The 23,704-nt window shown below is 42.1% G+C and overlaps 1 protein-coding gene across 4 annotated transcripts in view; it reads right to left on the bottom strand.

Moving 5' to 3' along the window:
* Positions 1 to 4,504: 4,504 nt before the first annotated feature.
* carm1 (coactivator-associated arginine methyltransferase 1) overlaps positions 4,505 to 23,704 on the bottom strand; it is a 74,578-nt gene continuing 55,378 nt past the window's right edge. Inside the window, exons 11-13 of one of the 4 annotated variants that reach the window (XM_086070975.1) lie at positions 19,637 to 19,714; positions 6,009 to 6,077; positions 4,505 to 5,893 (exon numbers count right to left, since the gene is read on the bottom strand). In XM_086070975.1, the coding sequence (XP_085927101.1) occupies positions 5,754 to 5,893; positions 6,009 to 6,077; positions 19,637 to 19,714 (287 nt within the window). In that variant the 3' untranslated portion in view covers positions 4,505 to 5,753. Of the gene's footprint in view, positions 5,894 to 5,965; positions 6,078 to 19,636; positions 19,715 to 23,704 lie in introns of all 4 variants that reach the window. The other 3 variants (XM_086070994.1, XM_086070985.1, XM_086071004.1) reach the window with 3 other exon arrangements.

The following is a 23,704-nucleotide window of genomic DNA, read 5'->3' as shown; positions in this document are numbered from 1 at the left end:
GTACATTAAAAAAAGTATGCATATCTGTTTGAACTTAGAAATAGATGTAAGGCTGTGTGTGTCTATTCTTTATTATACGCGATTACTTTTACATATCTATTTAATGTACTTGTGAATTAATTGTACTTATTACACTCAAAAATAGGTTTTCCATACCATGCTGACATTCATTGCACATTCCCATATTGACCTTGATCAGGGGGTTTAAAAAAAACACATTCTTTGCTTAGCCTACTATATGTATCTCTGGTGCTATCTGGCACTAGGGGCTAAAGCCAAACTGTGACAGGGTTTTTACTTTCTGGACCTGGATTTGCCACCTCTGGCCACGGCTGCTTCCATGCAGATAGAGTTGCTCTTTTTCTGTGACTTGATTTTCCCAGGAAAGGCCAAGGGTCTTCTGGAGGCAGCGGATGTGGAAGGCCTCCAGGTTAGTGATGTGCCGGCGGGATGGGGTCCATGACTGCCCCGTAGAGGAGAGTGGAGAGACATACAGCATTGTACACGGCAATCTTGGTGCTGACCTTCAAGTTTCTGTTTTCGAAGACCCTGCTGCGTCGGCAACCAAAGAATGATGAGACTTTATTGATACGGGTATGCAGTTCAGTGTCAAGGGAACAGAATAAGCCAAGGTAAGTGAAGACTGTGGAATGCCATTTATATAAAAACTGGTGGGGTGCAGAGGTTTGGGTAGTGGGTTGGGTCATAACCTCAGTTTTCTGAATGTTAACCTGAAGACCAAAGGATTGGTTGAGACTGGAAATGGAGCCGAGGGCGTGCTGCATAGAATCTGGGCTGTGTAGTGTGTGATGTTTAATCATATCTTGTTTTGGAATCCACGCTTTTAATTTGGAAGTCTGCTCTGGATTCCAGTTTCCTGTTTCATGTTCTCCGTTCATCATTCATCACATAGCAGTGCAGTAGTCAATGACGATACGCTATATGTAGAACTGTCTGCAATGTGAACTACATTTTGTTTCATTTCCAAATTATGTGCCAATTTAATCACAGTAACGCATGAATTTTTGTAGTGCATAATTTTGTGTGTACACATGTATTTGAATCTTATTTGTGTACATATCTTCTAGTCAAGCTAATTATCTAATGCCTATGATGTATTATTATTATTATTATTGTAGGGAGTAAGGATAATTATGAATGAATGATTTGCACCTGTGTGGGCGGGGCACTCTATATATGCGTATCCACACCGAGCTGTCTTAATATCAGGAACGGGACGCCTCGACGGTTTACGACCTACAATTATTCACGCTAACTACTAACTAACACTAACCGAGCACAAATACTGTTACTACTGTTAAATGTGAACAAGAATGTGAGGCAGTGTGTGAGTGTGTCGATGTGTCCGTGTGAGCAATAAACGACAGTTGAGTTGTATCCTCCGTGTCTGTCCTGTCTACCCTTCCAGAGGGAGTTAGTTAAACTAAAAGTAAGTTTAATAAAAAAATAAAAAAACATATACAAAGTTATGTCTGCACTTCAGAGCTAATTAAATTGTTGAGTACAACTGACGACTTATGTGCTCTCTTACCGGAGCTCCCTGTGGCAGTCAATAAATGCAAAATAACCATTTCAGCCTTTAGTTCCTGACCAAAAAACTGCCACAAGAGCGGGGGGCCGATACCAGTATCAATATTCTTTGCGAGTACCATGAAACGTGTCCCGGTATCAGCCTGATACGATACTTGGTATCAGTACTCATCCCTAAAAATATGTAAGTGACGTTAAGGTCGATTAAAATTACACATATAGAAATGATAAAACAAATAATACTTTGATTTGATAATAGATAAATGAAGTACCATTTGCCATTTACTTAGGCCCTTATTTTCCGTACTTAGCGACCTTGTGCGTATGCACCGCAGGCCGTGAAAGTACAAATGCACGATATCAGTGGACGATAATTATCATAAATTATCGACCAATTTGACGTCATACAGATAAACCAGATACTACAGAAATCTGCCAATAATAGTAGACTTGCTGCGTTGGTCCATCTGTTGTGGATGTGGGTCAAGTTGTGCCCACTTCCTCAACCACTGCCCTCTCCTATGTTAGTGTTGCATATTTGTTACGTCATAATGCGTGCGACTTCGTGTTCACAGAAAATGCATCATGGCTTGTTACGGCTCTCGGCTCAGGCCCGCCGGCATCTACGCTTCCCTCGTGTGTGTGTGTGTGTGTCTATTTTCTTGTTTTCCTGCATATGCAAATTCGGATGCGCCAGCACCACCTTCTGATTGGACGACTATGCGAGCGCCCATTCCTGGTTGGCTGCCGTTCCCGACTCCTGGTGCAGCACCGGACCTCCCCGCCAACCTTTGACCGACACTTGCCGGCGCTGCATCAAATAAAAGCGCTGCTTTTCAGTCACTTGGGCGGCTCGGGACTTAGCAGTCCAGCCCATTGTGTTATTGAAACACTCGGCTAAGCCATATTGTGTCTTTGTTTGTTTTCTATGTCACTCTATTTGTGCCTGACTGTAGTCTGTTAAGAGCCATTTAGTGCTCTGCTGTTGTCTTTGTCACTCTTTATCATATAAAAGCATTGTCAAACCCCTACCAACTCCAATTAAAACTGTCAACTGTCATTCAACCATTTTAAATCTCTTGGTCTGTGTTACTTCCCTTCCCCTAGCAAAGCCGGTCGTATCAAAGGTGCAGAGCTGGACTGGCCATCTGGCATACAGGGCAGATGCCCGGTCGGCCGGTGTCCTTTGGGGCCGATGAGGTGCTATTCAATGATTATTTTCCTCGATTTTACTCCGAGAAACCATTTAAAATATAGAGATCAAACTGAACCAATAATCATTGGTGGTAGAGCTATGGGCCAGACACAGAGATGGGAAGGACGTGCAACAGGTTAGGGTAATAAAGGATAGGGATGGAAGTGTGTTGACAGATGCCAGTAGTGTGATGTGAAGATGGAAAGAGTACTTTGAAGAGTTGATGAATAAGGAAAATGAGAGAGAACGAAGAGTAAAAGAGGTGACTGTTGTGGACCAGGAAGTAGCAAAGATTAGAAAGGATGAAGTGAGAAGGGCATTGAAGAGGAAAAAGAGTGGAAAGGCACTCTCTGACCTGATGATATACCAGTGGAGGTATGAAAGTGTCTAGGAGGGGTAGCAGTAGAATTTCTGACTGGGTTGTTCAACAGGATCTTAGATAGTGAGAAGATGCCTGAGGAAAGGAGAAGTGTGCTGGTACACATTTTTGAGAAGAAGGGAGACGTTCAGAGTTGAGAACGGGTGGAGAAAAGTGTCAGGTGTGATGTGTGATAGAAGAGTTTCAGCTAAAGTGAAAGGAAAGGTTTATAAAACTGTGGTGAGACCAGCGATGATGTTTGTTCTGGAGACAGTGCCACTGAGGAAAAGACAGGAGGCAGAGCTGGAGGTGGCAGAGATGAAGATGCTGAGGTTGTTTTTGGGAGTGACCAGGATGGATAGAATCAGGAATGAGTACATCAAAGGGACAGCACATGTTAGAGGCTTTAGAGATAAAGTCAGAGAGGCCAGACTGAGATGGTTATCCAGAGGAGAGATAGTGAGTATATTGGCAGAAGGATGCTGAGTTTCCAAATGCCAGGCAGGAGGTCTTGAGACCAAAGAGGAGGTTTATGGATGTAGTTAAAGAGGACATGAAGGTAGTTGGTGTGAGAGCAGAGGATGCAGAGGACAGGGTTAGATGGAGGTAACTGTTTCGCTGTGGCGACCCCTGAAGGAAAAAGCCCAAAGGAAAAGAAGAGGTAGAGCTATGGGCCAAGGCCGGTCAGGAATCGGGCTGGGCCGGCGGGCCTAAGTCAAAATGCCAGGGCCGATTAATTGTGCCAGTCCAGTCCTGATTGCCAGTGTGAGCTTCCTTTACTGTGTCTCCCCAAAATGTTACCCTCAGTTTTTTGTTGCATTTTCAAAACATGACTGTTTTGCTCGAAACAAGTCCGGGAATGTGTTTATCTCCCCGGTAGGACCTAGCACTATTATGTCCCTGGTAGGACATACGCACGTAGGAGATACAGCCACACAAAGACCTTCAGGAGACAGAGATTTTCAAAAACGTGCCCCGCCTGCGATGGTTCCTATCCCGGGTAAAAATCTTGGGTTTGTCAGCCTTCTATCTCCAGAACGCAATGTCGCGGAGCGATGGGGCAGACACCGTTGTAAAACTCTCTGTCAAGGCATTCGGGCTATGTGGGCCCCGATTGGCAACGGGTCAACTATCTGACCCCAGGGTCCGCCTGAAGTTTCCCCCCGCCTGAACAGAGGAGACTGTACAGCTACATTCTGAGACGAAACTGACAGGAAGTCTGACAAAACACGTTGAGTGTTCGCTGGATCACCCGGGAGCTCCTGACAAGTCCAAACCCCCGGCAGTTCAACGTATAGTAAAGCTTATAGTAAAAAAACAGGCTGATAGATGTGATGAGTCATGACGTTTTTGGCAGTACAAGCCTGATAATCGAAATCAATAAAGGTCCACCACCCGTCCGCCTCAGAAAAGCCAGAGAGGGGTTTTATTAGCTACTCAAAACAGCAAGTAATAAACATATAAGGCTCAAAATGATGGGTCTGGGAGATCTAGTTATTTAGAAGCACTTTTCCACAATAGAAACATGGATTTCAAATATTCTCTTCTTAGTGTATTCAATTGATTAGTCATGCATTACAATTTTGTAATGTCCTAGAATTCAAATTCTTTATTTGGGGACCTTTAAGAGATATGAGATTAAAATAAATTTATTAGATTAATCAATTAAAAATCCTGTAATTAATTAGATAAAAAGTTTTGACAGCACTAATAAATACGTTTTTGGGACCATGGCAATATTTAAAACAACGTTTTTATAAGTTTTTGGGAACAAATGAGTTAAAATAAAAACCCTGCATGTTAATTTAGTGCATGCGCTTCGGGTCATAATGAAGAGCTGGAACACAATCTATAACAGACATAGAAAACAAGAGGTGCATATTTATATGGCTCAACATACACGTCGACAAAAATTATCAATTGTGGGGTGCAAGACTACTTTTATGAAAGACAGCAGACAAACACATCAAGAACCTAAAATCGGATAATGAGAAAAACATAAAAAATTCACACAAAGGTTCAGATTACTAAAGAAAAATCCATTACACTTTAGGATACAAGTTTCCCTGAATACAAATACACCAAGGTTGAGGAAATGGTGCAAATGTTGTTTTCCTCATTAGTATTACATCTGACATGACATGATATAAAGACCACCCTCCCCCCACCCCCAAACAAAAGAAAAAAAACAAAAGAAAAAACGTTGACCATTATCTAAGGAGTACAACCCCCTCTGGCAGCTGGTGTAGAGCTCTCTTTTGATAACATAAGAAACACAAAAGACAACTTATGACAAAAGGAGAAATTAAGAGTTAAATGATATGAGGGAGGTGAAAAAAACTGATGCAGCTCAGCAGTCCATTGGTGTGCCATAGGAATCAAAACAAAGAAAAAGACAATTCAGCCATGGTAAAATGAGTTGGACGGATGTGTTTGAAAGATGATGTACAATAACGGACAGTCAATAATAGATTGAAGATGTTGAACAAGGCGTTTAGTGCCAGGAGAGCATTGGTTTTGGTATTGGCTGTGGTCCATGGGTCAGTTGGAATTCAGGAGCAGCAAGGGGCTTTTTTGTTTTGTGTTTACAGGGAAGTCTTTGTCATGCAGAGATGGGCAGGTTAAAGGGGTCTTTGCGAAGTCTTCGTCTTAACTGCCATAATGCATGGTGTTACTGGGGATGACCATGGGAGAGGCCATGGAGATTGCAGCACCCCCCATGGTAAACTGGTTGGTGACCGGATAATATGTACCACTGCTACTGGGACCTGACTGGCCTGTTGTAGCTCCTGAAAAAGAGAGCAAAGCATTACATTCAAGACTACCTCTGACTGTTTGCATGGTAATTTCCCCTTGCTTACCAAAGTGGGTTTCTGTACTGTGTTGATTATTAACTGGACATACCCTGGACAATTCCTGTGCTCATGATGGAGCCCATCCTGGAGTGGGTGTGGTTCACAATACCTGTGTTCACTGTAACAAAACAAAAAAAGCAGTTATTTACTGTTAGCTCAAAACATTAATTACACAGAGTACTTTTTTAAAGCAATAGTTTGTGATTTTTACACAACCTTTCACTTCATTTCCAATACCCCAAAAAATTACACATTTTAGCTGGACCCTTGAAAATGATTAAAGGTGAGGCAAAACAGACAAACAAGGTCATCAAGGTCAAAACATTGTAGATCGGACGAAATAAGCAAACCACAGATCCATCTTGTTTACTTTGTCAAAATCGAACGACAGTCTTAAATCAAATGTCAGACACTCAATTAAACTATTTGTAAACCACTTTAAAACAACCATTGCTGCATACAAATTGCTGTACATAGAATATAAATCCCTTATGCAGTAGAGGCAAGAGAAACAAAAAATAAAATGTAGGAAGGTAAAGTAAATACAATACAATACATACATATAGATACAAGTAAATACAATTAATATTAATATGTAGATAAGTTAAATGTAAATAATGATCAAATTTAATAACACAAAATACATAAAGCACTGAAACGCTAAGTCTCATGCTGAGTCACAGGCTAAAGAATAGAGATGCGTTTTAAGATGGGTTTTAAAAGTGTTTAGCGGATAGGGAGATTGCCTAATATTTAGCAGAAAGTCGTTCTAAAGGGAGTGACCAGCAACTGAAAAGGCTCGATCCCCGCTGTGCCTATGCTTAGACCTCCAGTCGTGTCTGCTCCGCTGACCTGAGGCACCTGGCAGGTGCGTAGGAGTGGAGAGGCTCAGAGAGGTAAGGTGCATAATCGTCTTTAACGTCATAATTTGCCCAATTGATCAATGGTGGCCTGTGATCGTGTTGATTCGGGCTATGGGTTTTGACGTTATTGATTGGATCCGCGAAATAAGACATTAAAGCAAAAACAACCATGTGATGTTCTGTGGTAGTGTATATGAAAACTAATCTATTTTTAGACTTATTGCGTGTTGTGGGACCGGTTACGGTAAGGCTTTGTGCTAAGAGGTGGAAGTTCCGCCTCCACACGCTTGACCATCCAATCACAAAGTAATAGCCTTTGTGTATTATTATTTTTTTGACTGGTTAAAAGTCAGTAAACCCTTTTATTTATGTCAAAATGACTAGCTACAGTTTGTGTGTTATTTATTCAATTTTAACATCTCTTTAATTCCAACCAGTACCGTAGCTTTCATCACTCAGCGTTAACTTCAGCCAATCACAAATGCAACTAGCAGATTAATGTGTTGCTAGAACTAACACAGAAACACACATGCACAAAACCTTTGAGAGGATACGAGTGAAACTACAATCATATCAAACTTTGAGTTGAGCTATTCTCGCGATGCGATTACGTCAACAGTTTGCGTAGATAGGGGGAATTTCTGCCGGAGTCAAACGGCTTCACACGGCGTCCTGTTCAAATATATAAATAGTGGATGAAAATAGCCAGCTTCGGCAGCAGCAACACAATATGAAGCAACGTAGCTGGGAAGTTAAGGATATGGACGTGTTGAACCAAGATAGCAATGGTGTATAGCATTGTTAGCAATGTTCATGCATTGTTTTTCCATTAACGTCAGAGAACAACATGTTGTAAACATGTAAAGATTACATGTTATATTTATTGTTTATCAGCGTTTTTTAATATAACCTTTTAGTTGACTTTTTTCTCACTAATGCATTTCAATGGGTGCCAATTAGACGTGGATTTGCGCTATGGCAGGGATTAGGTTTCTTCTTCTTTTCCTTTCGGTTTTTCCCTTCAGGGGTCACCACAGCGAATCAGTTGCCTCTATCTAACCCTGTCCTCTGCATCCTCTGCTCTCACACCAACTACCTTCATGTCCTCTTTAACTACAACCATAAGCTGGACCCTCTTCCACTCTGGAGTTGCCCACGGTGAGAGGCGCACAGCAGGTGTGGGCATACTCATTGCCCCCCGGCTAGGCGCCTGTGCGTTGGGGTTTACCCCGGTGAACGAGAGGGTAGCCTCCCTCCGCCTACGGGTGGGGGGACGGGTCCTGACTGTTGTTTGTGCTTATGCACCGAACAACAGCTCAGAGTACCCACCCTTTCTGGAGTCCTTGGAGGGTGTGCTGGAGAGCGCTCCCCCCGGGGACTCCCTCGTTCTGCTGGGGGACTTCAACGCTCACGTGGGTAATGACAGTGAGACCTGGAGGGGCGTGATTGGGAGGAACGGCCCCCCCGATCAAAACCCGAGCGGTGTTTTGTTGTTGGACTTCTGTGCTCGTCACGGACTGACCATAACGAACACCGTGTTCAAGCACAAGGGTGTCCATATGTGCACTTGGCACCAGGACACCCTAGGCTGCAGTTCGATGATCGACTTTGTAGTCGTGTCATCGGATTTGCGGCCGTATGTGTTGGACACTCGGGTTAAGAGAGGGGCGGAGCTGTCAACTGATCACCACCTGGTGGTGTGTTGGCTCCGATGGCGGGGTAAGATGCTGGTCCGACCAGGCAGGCCCAAACGTATTGTGAGGGTCTGCTGGGAACGTCTGGCAGAATCCCGTCAGAAAGAGTTTCAACGCCCACTTCCGGCAGAGCTTCTCCGTTGTCCCGGGGGAGGCGGGGGACGTTGAGTCCGAATGGACCATGTTCCGTGCTTCCAATGTTGAAGCGGCCGATCGGAGCTGTGGCCGTAAGGTGGTTGGTGCCTGTCGGGGCGGCAATCCTCGAACCCGCTGGTGGACACCAGCGGTAAGGGATGCCGTCAAGCTGAAGAAGGAGTCCTATTGGGCCTTTTTGGCCTGTGGGACTCCGGAGGCTGCTGACAGGTACCGGCTGGCCAAGCGGAATACGGCTTCGGTGGTCGCTGAGGCAAAAACTCGGACATGGGAGGAGTTCGGTGAGGCCATGGAGAACGACTTCCGGACGGCTTCGAGGAAATTCTGGTCCACCATCCGGCGTCTCAGGAGAGGAAAGCAGTGCGCCATTAACACTGTGTATAGTGGAGATGGGGTGCTGTTGACCTCGACTTGGGACGTCGTGAATCGGTGGGGAGAATACTTCGAAGACCTCCTCAATTCCACCAACACGCCTTCCTTTGAGGAAGCAGGGTCTGGGGACTCTGAGGTGGGCCCCCCTATCTCTGGGGTCGAAGTCACTGAACACTGAAGTGGTTGAAAAGCTTCTCGGTGGCAGGGCCTCGGGGGTGGATGAGGTTCGCCCGGAGTTCCTAAAGGCTCTGGATGTAGTGCTGTCGTGGTTGACACGTCTCTACAACATCGCGTGGACATCAGGGACAGTGCCTCTGGATTGGCAGACCGGGGTGGTGGTTCCTCTTTTTAAGAAGGGGGACCGGAGGGTGTGTTCCAACTTTAGAGGGATCACACTCCTCAGCCTCCCAGGTAAGGTCTATTCGGGGGTGCTGCAGAGGAGGATCCGTCGGGAAGTTGAATCTCGGATTCAGGAGGAGCAGTGTGGTTTTCGTCCCGGCCGTGGAACAGTGGACCAGCTCTACACCCTCAGCAGGATCCTTGAGGGTGCGTGGGAGTTCGCCCAACCAGTCCACATGTGCTTTATGGACTTGGAGAAGGCGTTTGACCGTGTCCCTCGGGGAGTCCTGTGGGGGGTGCTTCGGGAGTATGGGGTACCGGGCCCCCTGATACGGGCTATTCGGTCCCTGTACGACCGATGTCAGAGTTTGGTCCGCATTGCCGGCAGTAAGTCTAATTCGTTTCCTGTGAGGGTCGGACTCCGCCAAGGTTGCCCTTTGTCACCGATTCTGTTCGTAACTTTTATGGACAGAATTTCTAGGCGCAGCCGGAGTGTCGAGGGGGTCCGGTTTGGTGGCCTCAACATTGCATCACTGCTTTTTGCAGATGATGTGGTGCTGTTGGCTTCTTCAAGCCGTGATCTCCAGCGAGAGAGCGGTTCGCAGCCGAGTGTGAAGCGGTTGGGATAAGAATCAGCACCTCCAAATCCGAGACCATGGTCCTCAGTCGGAAAAGGGTGGAGTGCCCTCTGCGGGTCGGGGATGAGGTCCTGCCCCAAGTGGAGGAGTTCAAGTATCTTGGGGTCTTGTTCACGAGTGAGGGTAGGTTAGAGCGGGTGATCGACAGACGGATCGGTGCAGCGTCTGCAGTGATGCGGACGCTGTATCGGTCCGTTGTGGTTAAGAAGGAGCTGAGCCGAAAGGCAAAGCTCTCGATTTACCGGTCAATCTACGTTCCTGCCCTCACCTATGGTCACGAGCTGTGGGTCGTGACCGAAAGAACAAGATCCCGGATACAAGCGGCCGAAATGAGTTTCCTCTGCAGGGTAGCCGGGCTCTCCCTTAGAGATAGGGTGAGAAGCTCGGTCATTCGGGAGGGACTCAGCGTCGAGCCGCTACTCCTCCACGTTGAGGAACCAGTTGAGGTGGCTGGTCTCTTCTCCATGTAATCTCACTCTTCCACTTAGGTCCCTCCGATTCACCGATTCACACACAGATACTCCGTCTTGCTACGGCTAGCCTTCATTCCCCTCCTTTCCAGGGCAATCGCCTCTAGTTTCTTCTCCTCCTGTTCCCTGCTCTCACTACAGATCACAATGTCATCTGCAAACATCATAGTCCATGGAGATTATTGTCTAACCTCGTCTGTCATTCTGCCCAATACCATAGCAAACAAGAAGGAGCTCAGAGCTGACCCCTGATGTAGTCCCACTTCCACTTTGAACTCCTCCATCACACCTACAGCACACCTCACCACTGTCTTACAGTCCTCATACATGTCCTGCACCACTTGAACATACTTCTCTGCTACTCCAGACTTCCTCATACAAAACCACATTTCATCTCTGGCCACCCTGTCATAAGCTTTCTCCAGATCTAGAAAGACACAATGCAGCTGATCCTGACCTTCTCTACCAACATCCTCAAAGCAAATACTGCATCTGTGGCACTTTTTTGTCATGAAACCATACTGCTGCTCACAAATGTTCACCTCTGCCCTTAGTCTAGCTTCAACTACTCTTTGCCATAGCTTCATTGTGTGGCTCATTAGCTTTATTGCTCTGTAGTTGCCACAACTCTGCACTTGTTCTTAAAAATGGGCACCAGCACACTTCTCCATTCTAAGATCCTGTTAAACAACCCAGTCAGAAATTTTACTGCTACCTCTCTCCTAGACACTTCCATACCTCCACAAGTATATCATCAGGACCAAGTGCCTTTCCACTCTTCATCCTCTTCTCACTTCATCCTTATTAATCTTTGCTACTTCCTGGTCCAAAACAGTCACCTCTTCTACTCTTCGTTCTCTCTCATTTTCGTTTCATCAACTCTTCAAAGTACTCTTTACATCTTCCCATCACACTACTGGCACCTGTCAACCCACTTCTATCCCTATACTTTATTACCCTAACCTGCTGCATGTCCTTCCCATCTCTGTCTCTTTGCCTTGCCAACCTGTATAGATCAGTCTCTCCTCCCTCCTTACTGTCCAACCTAGCATACAAGTCATTGTATGCCCCTTGTTTGGCCTTTGCCACTTCTACTATCACCTTATGCTGCATTTCCCTATACTCCTGTTTACTTTTTTCAGTCCTCTCAGTGTCCAACTTCTTCTTAGCTAATCTCTTTTTCTGGATCCACTTCTGTACCTCCTCATTCCACCACCAAGTCTCCTTATCTCCTTTCCTTCAAGATGATACACCAAGGACTGTCCTACCTGTCTCCCTGATTACATTTGCTGTAGTCTGCCTCAACTCCTTCCTGAAAGTCATACAACACTTTTCCTTTTTCATCTTCCACTATTTCGTTCTCTGCTCTTGCCGTCTTTGTCTTCCTCACCACCAGAGTCATCCTACACACTACTATCTTATGCTGTCTGGCTACACTCTCACATACCACTACTTTGCAGTCGCTGATCTCCTTCAGATGACGCCGTCTACACAAGATGTAGTCTACCTGTGTACTCCTACCTCCACTCTTGTAGGTCACCCTATGTTCCTGCCTCTTCTGGAAGAAAGTATTCATGACAGCCATTTCCATTCTTTTTGCAAAGTCAACCACCATCTGTCCTTTTGCGTTCATCTCCTGGATACCCAACTTGCCCATCACCTCCTCCTCACCTCTATTTCCTGCACCAATGTGTCCATTGAAGTCTGCACCAATGACAACTCTCTCACTTCTAGGGATGCTCTGCATCATTTCATCAAGGTCCAACCAAAAGTTCTCCTTCTCCTCCAGCTCACATCCTACCTGTGGCGCATACCCACTAACAACATTGATCATCACACCTTTGATTCCTCATCACTCTATCTGACACTCTTTTTACTTCCAGGGTGTTCCTAACAAACTCCTCCTTCACGATAACTCCTACTCCATTTCTCTTCCTATCTACACCATGATAGACTTGAACCCTGTTCCTAAACAACTTCTAGCTTTGCTCCCTTTCCACCTGGTCTTCTGAACACACAGTATGTCCACCTTCCTCCTCTGCAGCATGTCAACCAGCTTTCTACCTTTTCCTGTCATAGTTCCAACATTCAAAGTCCCTACTCTCAGTCGTAGACTCTTGGTGTTCCTCTTCTCTTTCTTGCTACGAACACACCTTCCTCCGCTCCTTCTTCGAGTTTAGTAGTCCAGTTTCCACCGGCACCCTGTAGGTCAACAGCACCGACGGCGGTCGTTGTTAACCTAGGCTTTGACCGATCCGGTATGGAAGTCATATATTTGATTGGCATGTTTGATTTGGCCAACATTTTACGTCGGATGCCCTTCCTGACACAATCCTCTGTATTTATACTGGCTTGTGCCCCATTGTGGCTACATTTGGCAGGGATTAGGCTGTAGAGTAAATATAATTGTTTACCCAAGTATAGTTCTCCATCTTCTGATTGAATTGGTATCGTTTTTTTCCCCAAACTTGTTGATTGACCCCCAAAATCCTGAATGTGTAAAGCCATTTCCCCCAAACAAACAGTAAATAAAGAAGTTGTTCAAAAAGACACATTGCTCCATCTTATGATCGGGTCGGTGATCGGAAATCAGTTTTTTTAAACTCGCTGATCTGCGATCGTGCCCCAAATATCCTGATCGTGTATAGCCTATATATAGTGGAACCCCGGAGTTTGAACATAATTCGTTCTTGTGAAATGATCAAAGTCCGTACAACCTTCGGGAAAAAAATTCCCATAGGAAGAAATGTAAGTTTAATCCGTTCCCAAGCTCCAACTACAGTAAATTCTCAATTTAATTTCTATTTATGTAAAAAACATGTACACCCTGCAGTATTTAAAAACAAAACAAAAACGTACCTTTTTTTGTGGTTTGATGGCATCAGTGGATGAAAAATGCACTCACAGATGTATGGAGCCTGTTGTAAATTCCTCATTATTGCTATGTTAATGCATGCTTTAGTTCAGTGCTGTGTTTGTTCATTTTACATTGGGCATATTGTTAGACTACTAAGGGGTCCTTACGTGCGCTGTTTAACGTCAGGCCCATTGTTGAACAGCCAACTTCTCGTGTCAGTATTTACAAAAGTCGTCACAGTATTTACAACGGTGAGATTATCTCCTTAAATCCACTGTGGTTCGTAGCAATTTCCGTTTTTCTTTGCTCTTTCTTTGGGCCAATGGCGAAGAAAATTGCCGTGGAAAAATCTAAATGTACAGACCAGTGTTCACATTCTGACTCCAAATGAGCACCGCCTCGTCTTGACTACATGACGTGTGCATTCGGCATCGCTTGGCTTGACTCGGCTATCCATTCAAGGTACGTTCGGCTTTGCTTGGGAGTTCGGACCCCGAGAATTGGCGGGTGGTCATAAATATTTACTAGCCAATTTGGCTGGTAATGCAAGTAGGCAAAGACCTTTTTCACAAAACACAAAACAAGTTAAGTGCTTGTTGTGCACAACAACTTCTAATGCCGTTCGCAGCGACTGAAACAATGCGGCAGGTGAAAAATAAAAGCCACTGTATCGTACTGGGATGCTCTTCCTGCGTTTTAAATATTATTAAAGCAGCCTTACTTTTCATTTAATTCGTTTGCCTGCCACACGGAACTAAAACAGAAGTGGATTCGAACAATTCGGCAGGATTAAAGACCACATTTTATTATCAGGAAAGGGCAGCACGCAAGTCTACAGTAGCATTTCACCTCCAATGATTTCGTGTTGGGGCTAAAGTGTCAGATGGCCAAAACCTGAGGCTGTTCCAAACCTTTCCCCTTGGATTAAATTTACGCGGCCTCCTACGAGGGAATCTGAATTTTATCTATGCTGCTGCAAGCAAACGAGCCCTCATTGGAAACCTGGTCAGTACATACTGGGATTATGACACACGTACACAAACACCACATGTTACCATCATCATAATTTAAAACACACTATAATACTTAAATAAGATCCTCTACAGTGATGGGCATGACAGTTATTTTAAGTGAACTGAATCATTAGAATCAAGTTCATTAAAAAGAACCGTTCAAAAGATTTGTTCACCGGCACGGATGTCATGAGTTAAAATAAATAAATAAATAAAAGGTTTTAGAGTGTAGTGCTTTATTGCTTTTTTTTAAATTTATATATATATATATATATTTTACTTAACAGTTAAAATAATAATAATAATAATAATTATTATTATTATTTGAAAAAAAGAACAATAATAATTGCAGTAGACATCACGCCCACAAATTGGCTGGCAACCAGTTCAGGGTGTACACCGCCCTACTGCCCGAACCCAGCTGGGATAGGCTCCAGCGCCCCACGCGACCCTTGTGAGGACAAGCGGTTAAGAAAATGGATGGATGGATCACGCCCATGATAGACAGAGAGGACAATAATATTTAGGTGTAGCCTACATGTGTACATGTTATTTATTGTAATAATTTATATCAGTGAAAGATATCCCCAACAACATCATCTCCTCGTTACCGCTGACTGATACGTTTGTGAACCGGAAACTGCAACGCATTCACTCACTGACTTGTTCACTCACTGACTTGTTCACTCACTGATACGTTTGCGTCTTCACAAACTGGAAGCTTCTCCTCACTGACTCGTCGTAAACACCAATAGCGTAGCTGTATGTTCAGTAAAATCCCGCCCCCATCTGACACTGCCTGGTGATTGGTCGTTCGCGAAGATAGTCGACATGAGCGTGGCCGAGCTCAAATTAACTGAGAAAAGAAAAGAAACACCTCAAGAAGTGATCCGTTCACTGAAAAGATTTGTTCTTTTTGAACGAAACGGTCGTGAACGACACAACACTAGTCCTCTCTCTATCTTTTTACTATCAATTAGGCCAACAGAGTTAGTGGCTACCTTCGTACCTTATGAGAGACTGTGGAGGGAGCTTGTACGTGGCTTAATTACAGAAAACTACGACCAATCGTAAACTAACCAATCATATTGCTATTTTAAGAGATTGATGTAGGTGAGTCTTATGCCCAGTTCAACCTCTGAAAATATAAAAACAATTGCCACAGTATTTGGGATTATTTTGGTATTCAAGCCATACACATACATTATCACAATGAATAGAAGGCATAGAACTTTGGATCACGTTAACAATAGTGAACGTTTTAATGAACATAATTTGAACATTGGTACAATATCAAGTTTAAGGTTTCATAGGAGAATGTACATACGTGTATGAAAACGAATGTGCTGTGTCTGAAACTTGGATGCAATTCATCCAGTTTCTTGATACCGGATAACTGCATGGAAATGAAAACAATAGTGGAAGTGAACGTTCATCTCAATGCAATGAGTGGAAGTAAACGTTCATCTCAATGCAATGAGTTGTGTCTTGCTTGATTTATTAATCTATTCTTTGAAAACAGATTGCCATTTCAGTTTTGATCATCATCATTAACAAAGTTTGAGCTGTACTATTTTTTTTTTATTACAATATCTTTGGATTTTGGCAAAAAAAGATTCCTATCTTCACTTTCAAAAGATCGGTAGCATGGCAGCTGGTTTCAATTTTTTTTTTTAAATTTCTAATTGCATTCTGGTTAAATACACAATAGAATTGTGTTGTAATTCTCATTTAAATTTTCTGAAAACAGATATAAGTATGCCACATGGAATATTCAACCTATACATAATATACTATAAACGAGTGGACAGACCTTATTGTGGACATTTACAAAATGTGTAAAATAATGGCACACATCAATCATAGAAGTAGACAATTTGTTTCCTACTGGGAGAAGTGGGTTAAACCCCTGAGATCAGACTTTAAATTTGGTAATGACTGAATATGGGGATAAAAAGAGATCATTCCCTATTTGTTCTATAGTTTTATGTAGTTACTTGTGGGTATAGGAGTATGTATATGTGCATTATTTGGTGTATTGCACAAACTTGCATTAAGAAGGTATGTGTTTAGCACATATAGAATGTGATTTTAAGTTTTTTTTTCTTGTTGTTTTTGTTCTTCGCTGTAAAGAAACCACTAAAAAGTTAATTAAAATAAGCCTTAAAAGACCACCAAACCTCAAAAAGTCTAAGATATGCATATAACAGATTGTACACTGAGCCTTGCAGAGGCTACAACGAGTATAAACTTACCTTTAGCTGGTCCTTGAAAGCTCCTGATAAACGATAAACATTCACCTATTTCAAAGCGATGGTGCGAGGAAAAGTGATGGGGGGAAAAAAACCTTCAGCGAATTGAGTGAAATCTCCACTTAGAGTGGTCTAATAAATACTGTATGTTCTATGAATCCCTTGGCATTTCAGGTATTAGTCTTGAAACCTCGCTTAAAGGTTAGTGGTGCGCAGTGTTCCCTTTAAGCCGTGTGGCTGGGCCAGTGTGCTATCTAGTAGCCTACCAATATGGCAACAAATAAATAAATAAATAAATAAACAAAAAAAATAGCGTGTAACAGAAAAACTGGAGCATATGGGGCAAAATAAATGGTACCACTGTCTTCAGTGCGAAAAACGGATGTAGAAAATATTTACAGGTAGTCCTCAACTTACGAACACAATGGGTTCAGAGAGGTTGTTTGTAAGTCAAGGTTGTTTGTAAGTTGAATGCCATTAAATTGTAAAAAAAAATAATAATGTTATGAAATTATTTAATTTTAAATAAAACAAATTCAATTATATACAGTATATACTTTCTATGCAGTACATACATTAAATTTAATTATTATTATTTTTTAATTTAAAAGATTCAAGTGATTTTGATTTTGCTAATATGCCAATAAAGAAAACGACTAAAGGCTGCCTCTCAAGAATATCCTCCAGAAGAGCCTCTGAAATGTACTCACAGTGTGGCGCCGATATTGGGTGCACGAAGAGTGCATGGGCCGTGGCTTCTGTGCCGCACATCGCCGGACAGAGAAATAGTTGAAATGCTTTAATGGTGCAGTGGTGCTCGGCGGGGTTGTGGCAGAGAGGGAAACTACAGTAGAGTACTGTACCGTAATGTATGATGTAACTTGCGAGCGAAATATGGCATTTATGGTCAGCCCTTGTTCGTATCTGCGAATGTTCGTATGTCAAATGTTCGTAACTTGAGGACTACCTGTATGTCATTCTTGTTAATTTTGTTATCCAGACCAGTGTCATCTGTGCATGAACATGGCTTGAAGACAAAACACCACTTTTACAGCGAGTTAAGAAACACCAAAAAAAAAAGAAAAAAAGTATTCTTTAAATGGTGGAAAATTAGACAAATTTTGAAAATAGAAAATGGCGGACTTCCTAGGCATCTCCAAGAGGCTGTTTTTGAATGTTATGACTTCCAACTTTCGTAAACCGAAGTGAAATATAGAGGCATGGCTGCTTCGTTAAACATTAGTAGGGATGCTAGTAGGCCTTTAAAAAAAAATAAAATACAATACACAATAACTTTTTGTTGCCAGGTTTCGACCAAATTCAGCGTCATTTTTCTTATGCCATGGCAACAGCCTGCAGCGCAATAAAAATCATTGTTTTTATTTTTCACCTTGAACATCTTCAGATTAAACACCCAAAGTTTCAAGACAATCAATTTCAATAAAAACTCTCGGAGGAGTTTTTATATGTGACCTCTGTGAAATTCTAAATGGCTGACTATTTTCTAGGTATTGAGCTTTACATATGCCTCCAACTTTTTGTAGAACATGGCGAAACGTACAACTAAGGCCGTTCTGTTAAACATTTGTAGGGGTCGCTACTGAGCCATTTTTAAACTACACAACAAACGAATAAAATATTATTTTGTCAGGCCTGATGTGTGTGCAAACTGCAAAGTTTCATGAGTTTTCGTTCATGTTAAGACCCTCAAAACCAGCATTATTTTCTTGGCGAATTACGTGTTGCCATGGCAACAGTTTTTCACAAAACCGGACAAACTTCGTGTTTTAACATTGTGAAGGCACATACACCATACTGAGCAAATATAATGTACAAATCTGGTTAACCAGCCATGAGAAAAACATAAACAAATAAATAGATTTCCTGTTAGTAGGTGGCACTATCACTACGATGAAAAATAGGTCAGTAGCCTGGACTTCAATCAAATCTGTGACATTTTGAAAAGGTAGGATTATCTGGGTCAAGTTAGAGCTTTTATTGTCAAGGTGAATCGTCAGCGTTGTGGCGCTGCATAGGCCACACCCTCTGCCAGAAAGTAAAAATATTTGGTCTGAGGCATGATCGACACCTTGAGGCTTTTCTGACAAATATTCAACTGGATCTGTTCAACAAGCAATAAAATACAGCAAAATATTGTCCTATAAATGTCATAAAGACGCAATTATTATTATACATGTGAAGATTATTTGGGCGTTATTAAGCATTTTCTCTTTTGTGGCAAAAGAAATATGAAAGGCAAAATTTGATGTACCGCACCCATTATATAGAATTTGGAAAATTCAATGTTTTTGTTCCTGTTATAGTCCCAAGTCTTCAGATCATATAGAACAAGTTTGAAGTCAATCGGATGAAACCGCTAGGACAAGGGTGAAAAACTATGACCCCCGTAAATGTGCAACAGCCACTGCTGCACACCTTTAGCTCAGGGTGGGTTGGTGTAAACAGACGAGCATGATGACTTGGTTGGACTTTGTTTAAGAAAATGAAACAACTTTACAGCATCATACTATATTACAAATGCTGCTTTTTATCATTTTTAACCATTAATTTACCATTTCCACATTGTAAATCAGTCCTGTCAATATATTTACACGTTACCTTGCTTTCTGGATCTAGTTGAATTGCAATCTGGGTGGGGGGGGGGGGGTGGGGGGGGGGGTCTTCTCACATCACTAAAACTAATCAGTTTTGCCTAAAATTTAGCCTGACAGACATCAAATCATTTCATGTGATTCAAGTTTAACAAAATTAAACTTGATGATTTGTGTTTGAAAATGCTTCTCATTTTCCCCACACATTGCTCAGATCTGAGATAAGCAATTTTAACTCAGTCAATTTGAAGTTGATGTGCTGGCAAACTGATTGACTTCACATTTTCTGTCTTTGCATGAAAGCTGACACATTTGGTGAGGATTAGGTTAATTTGTGTTTAGATGGGAGCCTTGTCAAAAATGTGACAATGCTGTCGAGCGTTGCACAGTGACAAAACACGGAGAATGACGTACCTAGAGGGATAAGGTTGTTGTGAGAGACTGATGGGCCACTGCCAATGACTGTACTAAGGTCATAAGCTGCAGGCATTCCTGGATAGGATGATAAGAAACACAGCAATCACCAATATTAACACAGATAAACATCACTCACACCAAAGTGGCACCAATGGCATCACAATTTCAAGCAGAGGCGTTTCTGACTATTTTTGCGCCCTGGGCGAAAGAATACCCCAAAACAACCCCCAAAAAATACTTTCCACCAACACAACAATCAATATATTATATTACTTGGATTATTTTATTACATATCTTAAATATAAAAACTTAACTAGAACAAAGAAAGACCATCATTAAATACAATACAGTATACAAATTGCACATACTTGAGAAATCTCTAAAGTGAAAAAAAAAAACAGAAAAAAAATCCTGCAGTAAATTATTTTTCAACCTGGGTTTTCCCACCCAGTTTAGAACTGGCAGGTGTGAAGTGCAGTCTAAAACATGACTTTTCAAGCCTTCTTTGATGCAAAATTATCAATGACATCATCATAATCTTTTTCTAAACTGGGCATCTGATGGCTTCTTTTTCTCGTACTTTTGATCCGTCATCTTTATTTAAGTCTCGACATTATAACATGATGACTAAGACCTTTTGCACTAGCTTTTGCCAACACCGTCCGTTCACCCATCAATCAACCGGAGTCACGTGACGTAAACATATTCACGTAGATGATTTTTTGAAATGCCAAAAACTGGCCCTGGTTTCAGTTCTTCTTTGTCTCTGGGCGTTTCTCCTTTCAAATCATTACTCATTTATTTCTCTCATTTCTCTTTTTATTGTTTTTGTTGTCTTGTTCTTACATTTGCTTTTATTGTACCGTATCTTGTTTATCTTACCCTAAAATTTGTAAGCTACTTAGGCCCAGATATCGCTCTGTTCCGTGCTTCAATGTGTTTCTTGACATGTGCTGTTCGTATTCATTAATGGACTAACTGCGGGTATGGGTGCAAGCTGGGAAGCTACAGATGAATTGCCCCTTGTGGGATAAATAAAGCTGTCAAAATCTTAAGTCTCTTCTTCGGGAGGTAAAATGTAGGCTCTATTGGGTTAGAGTCTGGTGATTGATTTGGTCTTTGACCTTGCACTTATCCCCCCCGATGACATTATATTGTTGCACGCTTCTCCTGAATGGATTGGATACATTTTCTGTCAATAGCCAAAGACCATGTTTTGTAGACTTTAGAATTTATTCTGCTAGACAATAATAAGCTACATCATTAATAAAGAGTTTGTTCTATTTTTTAGTTTAGTAGTAGTACTAGTAGTAGTCTAGTTTTATTTCTATAGCACATCCCATACACAAGACAACTCAATGTGCTTTACACAAGCAAAGCCGCAACATTTAAGAGGAAAGCAAAGAAAGAAGAGTAGTGTTCTAAAAATAATAACAATTTTATTTGTTTTTATGTTAAGAAGACCTTAATCAAAGGTATAGGAAAAAAGGCAAGTTTTTAACCTGGATTTAAAAGCATTTACATTGCATTAACGTAAAACCCTGCTAGGATTCATCTGATTGAGTTCAAACTTGGACTGTACCATCTCAAGACATGGGACAACAACTGAAGAAGGAATCTTGAGTTTTCACAATACAGTACTTTATGATGGTTACAAGGCATCAAATTTGGCATTTATTTACTTTGCCACAAAGGAAGAATGCTTTATAACTGCCATGTACATGTTCTAAAAAATACCAAACTTCACATGTATTGTATTTTCACGACCATAAGGCACACCGTATTATAAGGTGCAGTCTCAGTTACGTGTGCTATTTCTAGGTTTAACACACAAATAAGGCGCACCGCACTATTGGGCGCAGGCACAGTTGTACTTGTAGTATATAACAATGTACTCACGTTGCTTTTGATCAATCCTAATCCACAAATCCCTCAGTCTTCATCTTCTGCATCCGAAACGAACAACTGGACAAGTTATCCATCAAACATGCAAGACTCCGTCTCATTGTCAGTCTGTATCGTTCTTGTGCGGGTCCTCAGAAATGATGCCAGCGCTCCCACACTGCTAGTAACTTGGCTTTGAATGCCCCATTTACACCAATGTCCAGCGGTTGAAGCTCCTTAGTCAAGATTCCCGGAATGATATCAAGCTTCACGTTCATTTGCTGCACTTGGTTTTTCACAGTAGATGTGAGATGTGCCCGCATTGTGATGCGTGGGAAAAACAAATATTTGGTCTATTTATGTATGTGGTGTCATCTGTTTAGATACACCGTGTAGACTTGCACTACTTTAAAGTTACTTTTGCGATGTCTGTTGCTGTAAGTGCATGTTGTGCAATAAAGCATTTAAAAAAAGAAACGAAAAAAAAGAAAAAGATACACTATGCATAGCCCGGACACCCCTTTGCATTTGGTATGTTCCATCTACCTGTGATATAGAGATAGCGGGCGCTGGGAACAATCAGTTCACTGAGTTCAGTTCAGGGAATGGCTTAGTGAAATAAAACCTACTGTTGGACTCGTTGAGGGAGAGGAGGGGCTGCCAGAGAACTTGCCACCAAGTTGACTTTTTTTGTGCTCTCATCATGCCTGTCCTCAGTAAGGTCCGCCTTTTGTGTATCTAAGCAATGTGTCGACGGGAAATCCTTCCACACAGCCAGTCAGATTTTGGACCTCGGTCCACACACAAGGCACACCTCACTGTTAGGCGCACCGTCGATTTTTGAGAAAATTTAGGACTTTTAAGTGCGCCTTATAGTTGATAAAATATGGTACATTAACAGTCACAACCTGGAGGCAATGTCTATATGACAATATTCAGTTATAGATATAGTGCATTTTTATCTACTGCACCAAGCCTGTTGAAGGGATCCAGTTGAAAATTTTTCAGAAAAGCCTTGATTTGTTGATCATGCGCCAGACCAAAAATGGTGATGATACACCGTGACAGTAAAAACTGGCTTAACTTGGTCAAAACAAAACAAAATGACTTATCCGCTCTCCCGGATTTAAAGGGAGAAGAGCGTTGGAGCGCTTCCGGCTTTAACGGTAGAAACGCGTTCGTGCACTCCCGGCCTTAATTGGGTAAGTGCCAATCAATCATGGTGATGTTACCATAGGAAACATATATTACACTCTTACAGTTCATACCAACAATTGTAATATGTTATATATGCCAAGAATACAGTAGTAAGAACAAGACATAGACAAGCAGTATAGGCCAAAAATGTGGACACATTTTCTCATTCAATGCATTTGGTTTATTCTCATGACTGGTTACTTTGTAGATTCTCACTGAAGGCATCAAAACAAAAAATGAACACGTGGAGTTATGTACAAAAAAAAAAAAAGGTGAAATACCTGAAAACATGTTTTAGATTCTAGTTTATTTCTAGTCACCCTTTGCTCTGATTAATGCTTTGCACATACTTGGCATTCTCCTCTCTGGGAACTCCAATATATTTTTTTACATACATGCAAAAATAACTTTACTGTTGCCAAGTTTGTTTTGTAAATTGCAACAAAGTTAAAAAAAAAACAACTAGCGGTAATTTGCCGTGATTTACGTAAGCACTACAAATACAAAACAGCACCGATAGATGCGTACCAGTCACGGACTTGCATATTTACATACTTCGACACGGGTCTTAATTAACGACGATTTTACAACACTGCAGAGGCTCTGAGTTTCCGTTGACGGGCGTCACGGCGAGTGGAAGCAAGCTTCTTCTTTTTTTTTTACAGCGAAAGTTGACTTGCCTTTGCGATGCTAATTGCAAGTGCTCGCGAGGCGTGATCGTCTCAACGAAGCGCCGTACGGCGATTGACCAATTAGGGCCGTTCACGGCAAAAATAACGCTAGCAGGAGCGTTGCCGGTCACGGCAAAATAACCACTGCCTTGTACAGGCGACGTATTTGTGCCACTCATACAAATAACAGTTGCGGTACATAAATGTTCACAGAGTAAACTGTAACCTCAAACGTTTATCTATTCTAGGTAAGCATTTTTTTTAGTTATTATAAAAAACGTAAACGCCATCGATGGAAATAACCCTCTCCCCA

Source organism: Leptonotus elevatus, chromosome 1 (genome assembly GCF_054856555.1).
Source record: "Leptonotus elevatus isolate MCC_2025b chromosome 1, RoL_Lele_1.0, whole genome shotgun sequence".
Taxonomy (NCBI): domain Eukaryota; kingdom Metazoa; phylum Chordata; class Actinopteri; order Syngnathiformes; family Syngnathidae; genus Leptonotus; species Leptonotus elevatus.
This window is presented reverse-complemented; position numbering and strand designations above follow the sequence as displayed.